This window comes from Scatophagus argus, chromosome 21 (genome assembly GCF_020382885.2).
Source record: "Scatophagus argus isolate fScaArg1 chromosome 21, fScaArg1.pri, whole genome shotgun sequence".
In the NCBI taxonomy this organism is placed as follows: Eukaryota; Metazoa; Chordata; class Actinopteri; family Scatophagidae; genus Scatophagus; species Scatophagus argus.
In genome coordinates, this window is record NC_058513.1 from 421,360 (window position 1) to 436,434 (window position 15,075).

A 15,075-nucleotide genomic window follows, 5' to 3' on the forward strand; every position below is an offset into this window, starting at 1 on the left:
TTAGTCATTAAATCAATTTATCTTTCAGCCAATCACTCAATAATACATGTTCACATGCGAAATTTTGATTTCAGAGGTGGGGGAACACAGAAGTATTTTTAATAAAACTCCAATCAATAAAACTAATACACTTTAAAGATTATTGAGAGCTTTGTAAATGATGAGGAGGATCTTGAAGTGTATATGCTGCTTTACTGGAGCCGGTGAAGGTGTTGTAGGAAGGGTGTAACGCTTTTCTTTGAGTAACTCACACTTTGACTTCTCTCTTCTCTCTGTTTACTATAGCGTAACATTAATTCTCCTTCTGTTGATGCATGTCGGAAACATGGCTTCCAAGTGCTTGCTCATGAGACGAATATTGGGTCTCTGTTCTAAAAACTAAATTAAAGATTTTGGTCTAGATCTGCGCTAATATAAAGTGTTATCAAATAAATTTTACTGTGATTTGGCGTTATGTAAATAAATTGAATTGAATTCCTCTTACTAGTTTTGAAGAATGTAAGTACAATTTCAACTCATTCAAGAAAGAAACAAAACAGAGGTATGATTTCATGATTCTATTAATGTGTATGAAAAATACCAGACAGAATTCCATAATAAGGTAGTAACAGCTACAACAGATCTACACCATACTCTTTAATTTAGTTTAAAGCAAGCCTTCATGAGTGGCAAGGAAAAACTTCCTTTAAGAAGACAGAAACCTCAGAGCAAACCCCAGCACTAGGTAGGCGGTCATCTGCCTTGACCAGTAATAAAAATAACAACAGCAATAACAATAATAATAATAAAGAAATATGACTAAACAATTATAATGGCAGTCAGTGTCAAGCAGTACCACAGCAGGAGGTCCAACCACGATCCATGGAAAGTTGCAAGACAAGAAAGCACCAGGACTCCAGGGAAGAACTCAGGTTAGTAACATGCATTAATGGGACATAAATGTATGCAGAAGGAGGGGGAGAGGAAGAGAGAGCTCAGTGCATCATGGGAGATACTCTGGCAATCTAATACCTATAGCACCATAACTAGGGGCTTGCCTTAGCTAGCCCTAACTATAAGCTTTATCAAAAAGGAAAGTTTTAAGTCTACTCTTAAATGTAGAGAGGATGTGCCTCCCAGACTGAGACCTTGAGATGGTTCCCCAGTAGAGGAGCTTGAGTACCGAAGGATCTGGCTCCCGTTCTAATTTTTTAGACTGTAGGAACCACATGTAGCCCTGCATCCTGGGATCGTAGAATTGTAGACGGATAATAGGATACTATGAGCTCTTCAAGATATGATAGTGTCTGACCAAGGGCTTATAAGTGAGGAGAAGAATTTTAAATTAGAATTAGTAAAATTACAGGCAGCCAGTCTAGAGAAGCCAGTATAAGAGAAGTATGATCTTTAACGCTAGTTCTTGTGAGTATTCGTGCAGCAGCATTCTGGATTAGCTGTTGAGTCTTTAGAGATTTATTGAAGCAACCTGATAATAGGGACAGACAGCAACCGATCAAACATAAATTACACCAGAAAATATGCATCCTGTTAGCACATGAAAAATCCTTATTACTTCTGTATATATTGTGTGCTGGTGGTGCATATCACCAAACCAGTGCGATTGATTAAACTAACTGCCACACAGGTACAGAGGGTCAGTGGCACTGGAGGTTGCACCCTGCTAACTCTGACCATTACCACCGGAAATATTTCCCTTCTGCAATTCTCGCTATAGTAGCCTACACTGTCATGCTTGCACAACAACGTAATCATTAGCAAACAGACTTGCTTGCTGCTAAGTTTAAAGTGTCCCCAAGCCAATGTAGTAATATCCTTTATACAACATGTGTTTCACAAAATGTTAAACCTCAAATATTGAGACCATGTGAAAATGAAGTTTTAAGACCACCATTGTTTGTGACTTGTGCTAATATGTTACATACTGTTGAATTAATTTGGGTTTATTTAAAGCACCACAGCGCAAATATGGGGGCAGGTACTATTCAAGCATTATTAGGGCACTGGAAATGTATTTTTGCCCCATGACCCCACAAGCAGATGAGAGCCAGCCATTGTTAAGTCATTTTATAACACTGAATTCTTTAAAGCATTTTGTATTTCAACAAATAAAATTATAATTATTTTTGACACAGACATCTCACATTTCTTCAATCTTCCATTTCTCCATAATGCATCAAACCATTGTTCTGAAAACTTTACAAAGGTTGTCATTTTTTATGCTTGTTGGGGAAAGTTAATATCCTTGCTTTCCATGAAGTGATATACACATAAACTGGATGTCGAACACAATAACAAATTTGGCCCTTAGACACGGGTGTCATTGTGTCAAAAATCAGATTTTGTGCTTCTGGAAATCAAACCAAAAAAAAAAAAATCAACATCACAGCTGTTCTCAAAGAAAGGAGGACATTGTTTTAATGACAAATTTACACTGACACTAATTTAAATGAAACAGAGTAAAACAATATTATAGTTCCAGATATTTTTTAATAGAATAATAATAATAATAATAATAATAATAATCAATGAAGAACACAGTAATACATGACATGACTTGTAGTTGCTCCCATTTTCAGGGTAACAGTACATTATTTCATTCAGTTTCGTCTGAAGATACCAAAGTAACAACAACAAAATCACAGATGACATGAAGGTGAGGTGAAGTTGTACATGTTAAGGGGATATGTGTCATAATGGGAGGCTTACATATTTGGTATTCGCCCTTCCATTTTTCCATGGCGCAGTGTGTTTCTTTCTGGCTGTGGATGCATGCAGCCAGGGATGGAGCCAGGGATTTTCTAGTTTTAGAACAGCTATTAGTCTGACATGTATGCTGTCCTGCTGAACTATTACTCAGCTCCTCTGAAAAAAGGCTTGTTGGTGAATGGATTTATGTCGTTCTACTTTTTCTTAAAAAATCAATAATGCTGGAAGCAATTTGTAATAAACTTGTGTGTTCTAATTAAAATTTGCTTGATGTAAAAAGAACAGGCTTAACTTTAAATGTCCAGGTGTCCATGAAATGACCACGGGCAATCTTTGTTATCAGCTTAAAGTAAAACCCTCTCCTTCCTTAATATTGTAGGGTCCGATTAATAATAATGTAAAATGACAGTTGAAGTTGTTGAAAGTTAAATATGATTACTTAATGATTCCAGACTATAATTTACATTGTGTTTGACATTAAAAAAGGAAGAAAAAAATTTCAGCAGGTTTCTTTCTTATTTTTTTTTAATCTTTGATGTTTCTTCTCTACATGGCATACTTTTGGGTACATTCTTTTGCTAGTCTGTTGTATCTGAGGGAAAAAAAAAGGTAAAACAAGAAGTGAGTAGACTGACAACATCAGGTACACAGGCACAGGTCACCTTATGTTGATACTGATATTAGTGGACAACAAAACATCATTTGTTCCTGCACGTATACTCACTTGTCTTTGTCGTTCTTGTAGATGTGTGCTATGTCTGGAACTAAGGGGTCATCTGGGTTTGGGTCACAAAGCAATGAACATATGGACAATAAAACTGGAATAAAGAAGAATGATAAATTATAAATAAATTATAAAAAATATCACATCTGAGAGATCCTACATGCAGTCACCGAGGAATGATCATTTCTGTCTCCTGAACCCTCTGTAGCATATACTGGGAGGTGCCAGGGGAGGGCAGATTCTGAACACACTGCAATTATTAGCTATTTCAGAGGGAGTAAGAAGAACTAGAAAATTTCTTCACAAAAAACTTTAAGCGGGCCAATGGCACTCGCCGGGGCTCTGCTGCTGGACGGCACCCCATTGCCGGGACCCTGCTTGCCTTGGTAGATCTCTGGTGTGTGTGTGTGTGTGTGTTTGCGTGTGGTCATACTGACTATAATTGTGTTTCATTAATACAGTATAGTTCCATTGGTTATCATTGAGTTGGTTCATTGGTAATGGAAGCTGCCACTTCCTGTAATTTGAAAGGGGCTTTTACTTTGAAAATCTGTGTGTGTGTGTGTGTGTGTGTGTATCTGCGTGTGGTCATATATGCATGTTGTGTGTGTGTCTTATTAATATACACTGGGTGTCCATTGGGCTCCATGTATTAGTAGTAGGAGCAGCCATTTTGTGTGCTGACTATAATTGTGTTTCATTAACAGCTGCATGTCAGTTGAGCAGCTGTGCATGTTACCATCGCCCCAGCCAGGGAGGCTTTCCTAGGTAAAAGAGAGAGAATCCTCGATCGCCCCAAAGAAAAAGGTAGCTGGAAAAAGGCCTTCGAACAAATGCTTCTTGCAACCAAACGAAAGCCATGAGCGCCGGGAACTTGTCTACTAACGTCATGTTGAATTTCATCTTTCCCGGTCAAAGTATACGTTCGTACGAGCAGGATAGAAACGCCTAAATTTTTGGGATCGTCACCAAAAAACACGTCCAAATTTAACATGGAAGTGAATGAGAGGAGGGAGGCGCTTGAGGAGCTCCTGACCAAATATCGTTAGTGACACGGCAACGAGTGGCACGCCATCTTACCTGGGACGAAAATCCCTGCGTTTTGACGTATAATTTGTGCAATTTCCCAGCCTGGGATCAATAAAGTATATCTATCTATCTGCGGCCACAGATGAAAGTTGTTCAGCTTTTTTCAGCTGTTTTTCAGAAGATGAAAGTTAGAGTGCGTGACATCATCACCAATTGGCGGTAAAAATTTTTCGGTGCTCCAAGATTTTCATAAAACTTAAACTGCTCCAGCTCAAAAACCAAAAAAAAATTGAAACACAAATGTATTGGAGAAAATTTAGCCCCAATCCATTAATACCCATTTAAACTTTGAATGGCGTCTCTAGGTGAAACTATCGCAGAGCTAGAGGGCGACAAAGAGAGCAATGTTTTGCAATTTTTCATTTTTTCTCTCTCTCTTTTACATTCATCGTCTATGTCGCTCACCCATCGTTTTTTCACGATTTTCTCGAAAACCATTTGTCGGATCAGAACCAAAAGTCATAGCAATTCAAGTCATAGAAATTCTAGTGCTATTGGCCCACTAATAATAAGAAGAAGTATGTAGAATAGCAATAGTGGCATTATGCACTAGAATGGGGCTTAATGCAAAGCCGAAGGCCATTATATATAAACATACATCATAAAGCTATGCATGCACTTACTGTGATGACATGGTACAAAAAAATCCATATGAAGAATGACACAAAAAAGAACACAGGCCTTAACATTTTGAAGCACACAAGCGAAATGCCATCTAGTTCCATTATACTGACATCTCCAAAAAGGACCACCTTCTCAAATAAATGAGAAACAAAACATAACATGACAAAAAAAAAGAGAACAACTGAACTGGCCTGTGACAGCGCTCTCAGCTCAGAACCACTGCTTGCCATTATGAATCCCAGTGAAATTTATTCAGGGTCATACTTCCTCAACACATTCTTTTGAGCTTTTACTGGTTTTCCTTTCAATTACTGCCTAGCTGCCTAACACTGATAAAACATGTCTGTCTGCATTATTATGGACCCCACTGCTTTACATGTGCATGACACAGCCTGGCTGACTTGTTGCCTTTGTAGGTTGTTTTAGTCACGTCCACGAGATTGAGTCAAAGGATACAAAACTGCTGTATTAGTTACTGTGTTTGTATTTTTCTTGTGAGTTGTTTGCATACCACATAGCCAGCAGCAGTGCTGATACAGCGAATCATGAGCTTCCCTGGTAAACACACCTACCTCTTTGGCTATAGCAGTCCCATCTGCCTGGCCTGCTGCTGCTGCTCTACTTTGTGTCATTCTTCCTCTGGAGCCACTCTTCACTGTGGAGTGTCTCTGGGCTTGGGAGAGCAGAAAGGGTGTCCGCAGGATGGCTACTTGTCCACAATCAGCCTGATGGCAAACCCTGCCCTGGGTAATGCTACTCCCATTTGTATGTGTCATTTTCCATACTCAAAAATGTGTCTCTCTGCAAACACCCAAACTGTTCTGCTCTGCCTACCCCAGAGACCCATCTGTGACAGCTGAAGACCACCATCTTCAGCTGTCACAGATGAAGATGGTGGTCTGTTTACTAGAGAAATTAGAGGTCTCAGTGTGCTGTATCAGCACTGCCACTGGCTTTGTCTTATAAAACCGCAAGAAAAACAACCAGACACAACCAGAGAATACAGCCTCTATGCTTGACTCAAATTATTAACTCATGGTCCTTCACAGCTAATGTGTGCCATTACTTAAGACTCAGATAAACATTAAATTCATTGTTTTTTCATCTGAACTGGGTTAGATATCAGGGTAAACCAATCAGAGCTGGAGTAGGGCAAATCAGCAAATCAGTGACAGAGTAGGGTAGGTCCCATAATAATGCAGATTGTCTCTATATGATGATGTGGTGTGATTGGTGAGGTGATATTCAAACGTGAATAGACATTTTTTGTTTCAGTGAATTCTTGAGCACATTTAGATAACATTGTAAAATACCATGAAACATGAAATAACATTCAAAACTTAAAACAATGTAAAATCAAAATAAGGTGAATAATATTTACACTTGACACAGTGATAGCAACAGGAGACTGTAGTTACCTTTAGACACTGTTAGTGCTGGAGACCACTGTGACCGTAGAATATCCAAACAGATACTCCCATTGCTGTTTATATTTGGGTGATAAATCTTTGTTGTAAATGCTACCTGTAAAAAACAAACAAACAAACAAAAAACAAAAAAACATTTTACTCACACAAGTCCTGATGTACATCTAACCTTAGTGTATTAGTATTAGCCTAGTAGCAAGAGCCTCTGTCCAAAATGTGGCCCTGCTCTTAATGAAGGCTTTTTGAGATGGGTCAATCTTAATCCAAGTATAGCATTTTTCTGCTTGATTTTTTTTCTTGGCGGTACCACTGCTGAACAGAGAGAGGAAACTTGGGTGAAGAACTCCAGTGAACGCAAACTACAAGTAAAATCCTGAACACTACAGCAACATCTTCGAGTTCACTCTGACATCTTTTTAATGCCAGTTGATGTTTTGATGCCAGTTTAATGGCCACGAAACATGAACTTATTATCCAATTTTATTATGTACTAGAACTTTCACTTCTGAACTGTACACAATAAAACACAGTTTTAAAAGCACCAAAAGAAAATAATCCAAACATTTGAATTTTTCTGTGGTTTATACCATAGCCACTGAAAATTCCAACTGGATAGAAGGGGTAAATTAACTGAGCAGACAGTGTAAACAGAAACCTGTGACACAGGTGTTTGTTTGTAGTTCTAAATTAATGTAGTAGTACTACAGTGTATACAAAAGGCTTGAACCATGAAGCTGAGCTTAAAATTAGGGTTAGGGTTAGCCAAGGTTATTTGTGTAACCAGCAACAAACAAAAAAAGTTAAACAGCTTCTCAAAGAGAATTTATTTCACATTTGCATGAAGTTCATTGTCAACAAACAGTAGGTAGAGGAAGGAAAGTTTGTGTAATTCTTGACTGTAATGGATTCTGGTGGACACCTCCCCTCTCTCTCTGCTAGTTCTGAGCTCTACATTCATTATCCATTACAGTCATGAAATGTAAAACTTGTCAAATATGATCCTTTACATAATTTATGACATAGGAGACGTTTTCAGGACCAGAAGTTTCCTGACTGCAAGCAATCACAATAAATTCCACAGTATGACAGGACAAAGCTTTGAATAACCAAACCAGCTCTTACCTTTGGTGGCTTGAAAGGGTAGTCAGTGGGGAAGTGGATTGTGAGAAAGAAAACTCCTCCTTGATAAGGACTGTCACCCTGTCATGTGAGACATCACTGTCAGTAAAACATTTCAAGATTTCAAGTATTTGAGTGGAACTAAATGACAAATCAACAGATTATAGTCACCTTCAGTGTGTATGACAGTTAGCAAGGTTCTCTTTAAGTTATCAGATTTTGATTTTGAAGCCTAACACTTATGATTTTGGTTAACTGCTATCACAAAGCTGGTTGCCAACTCTGTTGTTACTAACTAGCTGTATGAGTGTGTCCTACCTGCGGAAGTGAATTTCAAGCAGGAAATTATGGCTTTGCAGCAGCAGGTTGTACGCAGCAAGATAAAGTCAATTCATTCGCTTGATGTCATTCAATGTCTCACTTTGTGCTGCACAATGTAAATGCAGTGAGTGAAAGTAATACTAGGTGATACAAACTAATGAAGGCAAAGGAAAAAATAGTCCAAATAAATCCCCACTGTGGTCTTAAAGGTATGTTAAAAAGGAAAAACAGAAAGCAATCTAAGTACCCCTAGCTACTAAGAGACCATTTCTAATGCAGCACAAGCACAAGAGTCTGCATGAGAGGAATGAAAGCTTTAAGTGACGTTGTGATACTCACTGGTCCCATTATGGTCGCCTGCCAATGAAACACTAGAAGCAATGAAGAGGGAAAAAGAGAGAGAGAGAGACGGGAAAATGAAAGTCATATTAATCAGCCACCACTCATCAGTTCCGACACACTGTGTCTACACAGAGTTATACACTATATAGACAGAAGTATTGGGATGGGGCTGTATATCATGGTTCGGCCTAAGCCCCTTACTTCCAGTGAAGGGAAATCTTAATGCTTCAGCACACCAAGTCATTTTACTGTGCTTCCATTTTTGTGGAGACAGCTTGGGGAAGGCCCTTCTCTGTTCCAGCATGACTGTACCCAAGTGTACTTAAACAAGCTCCATAAAGACATTGTTGGATGAGTTTGGTGTGGAAGAACTTGACTGGCCCACACAGAGCCCTGACCTGAATGCAATCAAACAGCTTTGGGATGAATTGGAATGGAGAATGAAAGCCGGGCCTTTTCATCCAGCATTATTTTTACCCGACCTCATGAATGTGCTACTGCATAAATGGGCAAAAATTCCCACAGAAACACTATGAAACACAAAATCTTGTGGAAAGTCTTCCCAGAAGAGTGGAAGCTGTTATAGTTACAAAGCTAGGCCGGCCCCTAGTTATGCTGCTATAGACTTAGACTGCCGGGGTCCTCCCACACACTGAGCTCTCTTCTTCTCCTTCTGCACACATTTATGTCCCATTAATGCATATCACTAAACCAACTTCTTCCCTGGAATCCTTGTGCTTTCTCGTCTCGCAGGTAGTCATGGATCGCGGTTGGACCTCCTGCTGCGGTCCTGCTCGAAACTTACTGGAATTACTACTGTCTAGTCATAATCTATTTTAATTCTGTTACTATGCTATACAGGTACTACCATTATTACTGTTACTAATATTGCTATTATAATCACCGTAGTACCTCCTGTATACTTCATTATCATTATCTACAGTTCCAATATTTCTGTATTATTACTGCTGCTATGTATCTCTGCTTGTGTGCTCCTTCTCTCACGCCTCACCCCCCTCTCCCTCTCTATCTTTGTCTCTCTCTCTTTCTCTCTGAACCCAACCGGTCAAGGCAGATGGCGGCCCATCTTGAGAAAGGGCCTGCTCTGAGGTTTCTGCCTTCTAAAAGGCAGTTTTTCCTGCCACTGTCGCCAAGTGCTTGTATTACAATATAATTAAAGAGTTTGGTCTAGGCCTGCTCTAATTGGAAAGTGTCATGAGATAACTTTTTTTGTGAATTGGCGCTATATAAATAAACTCAATTGAATTGAATTGAAAGCTGTCGGTGTATTTAGAATGGAATTCATTAAAGTCCCTGTTCCTGTCTATGCAATGTACCTTTGCCCAGCATCCACTATGTTAGGTACAGGTGAGGCCATTCTTGTAACTGTAACAGCTACTCCTATCTCCAGTCACTGTCTGTGCCTGGATTATTTTAAAGGTAGTTCACCCAATTGAATGTAGGCTATTCACCAGTGAACAGATTGAATAGGAGATAGAACTGTCCCATTTATCAATTAAAATGACCATCTTGAAAAATATTCATGCTGTAATTTATATTTCTAGGACAAGGCTTAAATCTACAATTGTCTTATTTAAACAGAAGAATAATTAACTGAAGAAAACAAGAACAACCCCAGGATTCTCTTTAGTACTGTAGCCAGGCTGACAGAGTCATAGCGCTATCGAGCCTTGTATTCCTGTAACCCTCGGTAGTAATGATTTAATGACCTCTTAATGATAAACTTTTACTAATTACAGACAAAATTCATCACTTCCTAACCTCAACTGGTACTGACATACTTTCAAACACAGGAGTCTTTGAAACAGCTGTAGGACCAGGGCCTTCAGCAACTTAACTCATTGATCTCTTCACTGAAACCAACAACACACATCTCAGACCCCATCCCAACTAAGCTGCTCAAAGAAGTTTTACCCCTACTTAGCACTTCCCCAATAGATATGATAAATATATCTCAGGCTAGGTACCCCAGTTCTTTACAGTAGCTGTAATCAAATCTCTCCTTAAAAAGCCTACTCTTGATCCAGAGGTTTTGGGCAACTACAGACTGATATCTAACCTTCTCTTTCTCTCTAAGATCCTTAAGAAAGTGGTCACTAATCAGCTACGCAACTTCCTACCTAACAAAGGTTTATTCGAGGATTTTCAGTCTGGTTTTAGAGCTCATCACAGCACAGAGACGGCACTGGTCAAAGTCACAAATGACCTTCAATTTGCATCAGATGAGGGTCTTGTCTCTGTACTCATATTGTTAGACCTCAGTGCGCCATCTGATACTGTTGACTATTATATTTTATAAGACAGACTGAAACACTTAATTGGCATTAAAGGGACTGCAATAAGCTGGTTTCAGTCTTATCAGATCAAACTCAGTTCGTTCATGTTAATGATGAATCCCCCCACACGCTAGTTAGTTATGGAGTCCCTTAAGGTTCTGTGCTTGGACCAATATTATTCACCCCATATATGCTCCCCATTGATGAACATTTTCAGTGTTATGCAGATGTCATGCAATTATATTCGTCAATGAATCCAGCTAACCAAACTATCTTAAAGACTTAAAAACCTGGATGACTGTCAATTTTCTACTTCTAAACTCTGAAGCTATTGTACTAGGCCCTAAGCATCTTGGAAACAAATTACCTAGTGATACTGCTGCCCTAGATGGCATTATCTTGGCGTCCAGACCCACTGTAAGAAATTTGGGAATTATTTTTGATCAGGATATGTCCTTTATACATAGCTCAAATTTCAAGGATGGCCTTCTTTCACCTTCACAACACTGTAAAAATGAAGCACTTTCTGTCTCAAAAAGATGCAGAAAAACTTGTGTGTGCATTTATTACCTCCAGGCCGGACTATTGCAACTCCTTGATATCAGGCTGCGTCAATTACTCCCTAATGACTCTCCATTTAATCGAGAATGCTGCTGCACATGTACTGACTCATTTCTCCTGTATTGGTTTCTCTACTCCGACTGCCTGTAAAATTCAGAACAGAGTTTAAAGTTTTTTCCTCACATACAAAACCCTAAATAGTCAAGCACAATCTTATCTCAAAGAGCTCATAGTACCTTATTATCCAACTAGAACTCGCAGGATGCAGGGTTACTTGTGGTTCCTAGAGTCACCAAAAAGTAGAATGGGAAACAGAGCCTTTAGTTACCAAGCTCCTTTACTATGGAATCATCTTTCAATCGTTTCAATCCGGGAGACAGACCCACTTTCTACATTCAAGAGTAGACTTCAAATTTTCTTTTTTGATAAAGCTTATAGTTATGGCTGGCTTAGGATGGCCCCTAGTTATGCTGCTATAGGCTTAGACTGCCAGTAGATCTCCCATGATGCACTGACCTTCTCTCTCCTCCTTCTAATTCTAATAAGTTTTCATCAATATCAATGCCACTGTCGATTCTGCCTAACAATCCAATTCCTTATCAATTCTCTTATAGATTCCTGAGTAGTTCATTGAATGACAAAAAAGGAGTTCTACAGTCTTCTGCACCAAAAGCAACCATTTTATTTTTTTCCCAAAATTATGTCATGAACATATTCAACTCAAACATACTGAACAACACCTTGACAAGATATAGTGTAGAAAGAAAAGTCTAAATAAATTAAACTGATACAATAAGTAATAAAAACATGAATAGACACTTAACATCTGAACATGCTAAATTACAGTTTAACACTCCTTTTCTTAAAAAGGTTATTACAAATAAGTGACAATGGACATACATGTCCTCTTTAGAAAAACAGTCATGTATGTCACAACAACATATTGTTGATTTAACTTGCTGCAAGCTTAAAGCAGATTTAACCAAAATTATTGCTCAACACATCTTTTTTTAAAAGGGATATAAAATACATTAGCAGTGTATTCTCTGACGTTAGAGTAAGGCGAGTACGCAGGCGGTCAAAGACATGATGTTCTTGGTACTTAATTCCATGCTGGGTAGACAAATGTTTTAGCATGTTGCTGTTATTTGCACCCTTACACGATACTACAGCATTACACTGATTACGTGGCAGAATTCTCATCTCGTTTGGTGAAATGGAGCCAGGCTTTAGATCGCTGTCTCCTCTCCATGATGGCCTGGTTTTGTGGTTGAAGATCGGAGTCTTTGCACGGAGTGTGACGCAAATGTACCGTGACACAAAATTGCGGGAAAACTGGAAACCGTCGTTCAGGGAAATGAGAGAATCGTTAAGAATCGATAATGTTGGAGGTGTCCAATTCCGATGGAATCGGTCAGTTGGAATCGGTTCTGAGTCGGAACCGGTTCTCGATTCCCATCCCTAGTCCTCCTGCTGTGGTCTTGCTTGACATCGACTGTTGTTATTACCACTTAGTCATATTTCTACATTATTATCACTACTACTACTACTATTATTATTAATATTGCTTTTTTATTGTTTCAATATTCTGTTATTATTACAGTTGCTACGCATCTCTGTCTGTACTATTGTATTTTTGTTTTGAGAAAGACTTTTTGCTACATTTATACCCCATTACTACACAGTATATTACACCTAAAATGCCACACAGGCAATAAGAAGCAGCCATTTTCTAATATACTTGAAGTGTGTGTGTACTCACAATCGTCCCCCACTGGCCCGGCAGAGCACTGTGCTGGAGGGTCTCTCTGCAGGTCCTGCAGCTCCTGCTCCATACAGCAGAAAAACCACTGTTAATTATTCAGCTAAATAGGTGCTGATCAAATATAATACTTGAATACCAGACAAACACTAAAATTCACCCACCCTCTTTAAGCTCTTCATGGGCTTAGCAGGGCTCATCAGTGATGTTTTGTTTCACTTTTTTACCCCCACCTGTCTATTACTTGCTACAGAATTTATATATTTCATGATACATCATGTTCTTCTTTTTTCTGTCTTTCCTGTAGTGCTGTTCTTATGATGAAGCATTAAACTAAAAGGGTAAATATTCTAATTTAACTTTACAGAAATACAATACATATTATTACAGCAACATTATATTATTATCCTAATGTATCAATTTTGTTGCTCATTGAAGTATTTTTAGTCACACTGTACAGATGGGCCCACAGGTATTAGCGAGGCACAACAAAGCTTTTTAAATACATATTCCATGCCTATACCCACCTGTCCTTTCAGGCACAACCCCACTGCCACCATGAGATACCCTTCACAACTTTGATATCAGCAAAAAGCTCAGCTACACAATGCCATGCACACCATCAGCGAAAACCGGAATTAATCCATGAAAACAACATTTCTCCAAAGTGCCAAATGCCATTGAATTTGACCACTCAAGATAGTAATGTTAGTGAACTGCAGGCAGGTCAAAACCCTGGGGAAGACAAGGATCATGCAGATGAGCTTCCCTGAGATGGTTTCTAAAAGTTTGTGCACAAATTCTTTAATTTTGAAAACAAGTTGTTGCATTAGCTGTCCAAATGACAGACTGAAAAGCCAACGCACTGGGTGCTTCTTTATTCTGTTAATAACTTGTTCCAAGAGGCTTGTACTGTTTCCTCAACCCTCTCATGGATGCATTAAAGAGAATCTCATCTACTGTTCCCCCTCCCCTTACTTCCTGGTTGGAGAGGAGTGGCATTAAGGAGAAGAGCTTTTGGTATCTCTCTTAAGAGCTATTCCCATATTACATATTTAGTGAAATGCACGCAAATAAGCTAAATCATTAATCTAACCATAACAATACATTTCCAAATGTCCAAAGCAAAATCTGACACTGCGAAGGGCTTGTGGTTGTTTAGAAATACCTGATGTTTCCCTGGCGTTTATCCAATTCTAAATAGAAGGGGGTATGACAGCAAAACAGTGTGACGCAAAGTAACTTTCCTGACAACTGCAGAACTTGTCCACCGCTAGGAGGACAACAGTGTAACAAGAACAACAGAGCTATGATCCAGTTACTTAAGAGAACACAAAGAGTGACAAAACATTGACAGACTTACTAAACAAACTTGGCTATTTGATAGCGTGTTAGCATTAAACTTTGAAGTTGTCATTTTCTGCCATATCTCTTCTGAGAGGTGTCAAGAAACAAATAATTTTCAGAAACGTTATTAAGTTCGCCAGAGGTTATTTAATGCTAGGTTGCTGTTGAAACCTGTGTTATTAACATTTTTTTTAGCAGAAATTAGTTGCAAACGTTAGCATCGACTCGGCCATTTAGCTACAATTAGCTGACAAACGTGGCTAGCTAATCAAACATACCTTCTGTATTCTTTTCAGTGCCATCTTGACTGATGATGTCGCACCTCAGCTCACTTTGACTCACTCTCTACTTGAATTTCAGTACTATTGCAAACAAAGTCAATGATTTTTGTAGTTAAACGTTTTTCCCTGAGTACTTCGACAGCTAAGGATGTGTTTGTGTTTTTATAAAACCTCTTTGTTTCCGCGTTCTTCTGTTTACGGTCGCTCCTTCGAAGTGCACCATGGGAAACGTAGTTGTGAATCAATGACACAAGAAATCTTACATAGCTCTTTTTCTGACTGGCTTGAAAACCCATTTGTGATTTTATTTATTTATTTATTTACATATAAGTAAGCTATAGATTTTGTCAAGCACAAATACAAGTAATAACACGTTGCTTTCCCTTAAGAAAGACTCAAAAATGACAAGGTAATTACTTAGTGTATACAGTATACTGTATCATATATGTTGAGAAATATTCAGTACTCTGTATTT

The 15,075-nt window shown here is 38.7% G+C and overlaps 1 protein-coding gene across 4 annotated transcripts; it reads right to left on the minus strand.

Moving 5' to 3' along the window:
• Window positions 1-3,234: 3,234 nt before the first annotated feature.
• ube2d1b (ubiquitin-conjugating enzyme E2D 1b) lies at window positions 3,235-14,805 on the minus strand. Of its 4 annotated transcripts, XM_046377180.1 has the most exons (9): window positions 14,598-14,805; window positions 12,973-13,036; window positions 11,447-11,493; window positions 11,220-11,354; window positions 8,350-8,381; window positions 7,693-7,770; window positions 6,562-6,667; window positions 3,431-3,524; window positions 3,235-3,298 (listed from the first exon to the last, which is right to left on the minus strand). In XM_046377180.1, exons 5-9 carry the CDS (start codon window positions 8,356-8,358, stop codon window positions 3,253-3,255), a joined length of 333 nt encoding a protein of 110 aa, XP_046233136.1. In that variant the 5' UTR covers window positions 8,359-8,381; window positions 11,220-11,354; window positions 11,447-11,493; window positions 12,973-13,036; window positions 14,598-14,805; the 3' UTR covers window positions 3,235-3,252. The 4 variants fall into 4 exon arrangements, with proteins under 4 accessions (XP_046233136.1, XP_046233137.1, XP_046233135.1 ...); XM_046377181.1 differs by having other exon boundaries at window positions 11,220-11,493; XM_046377179.1 differs by lacking the exons at window positions 11,220-11,354; window positions 11,447-11,493 and having other exon boundaries at window positions 14,598-14,804.
• Between the last annotated feature and the right edge of the window lie 270 nt (window positions 14,806-15,075).

Bases quoted from the DNA above. Each gene is read 5' to 3' on its own strand.
- ube2d1b (XM_046377178.1), bottom strand. From the start codon at position 13,172: ATGAGCCCTGCTAAGCCCATGAAGAGCTTAAAGAGG. The intron at 13,037-13,136 runs GTGGGTGAATTT...TGTATGGAGCAG, and splicing joins CCATGAAGAGCTTAAAGAGG to GAGCTGCAGGACCTGCAGAG. The intron at 6,668-7,692 runs GTAAGAGCTGGT...TGTTTTTTACAG, and splicing joins ACCCTTTCAAGCCACCAAAG to GTAGCATTTACAACAAAGAT.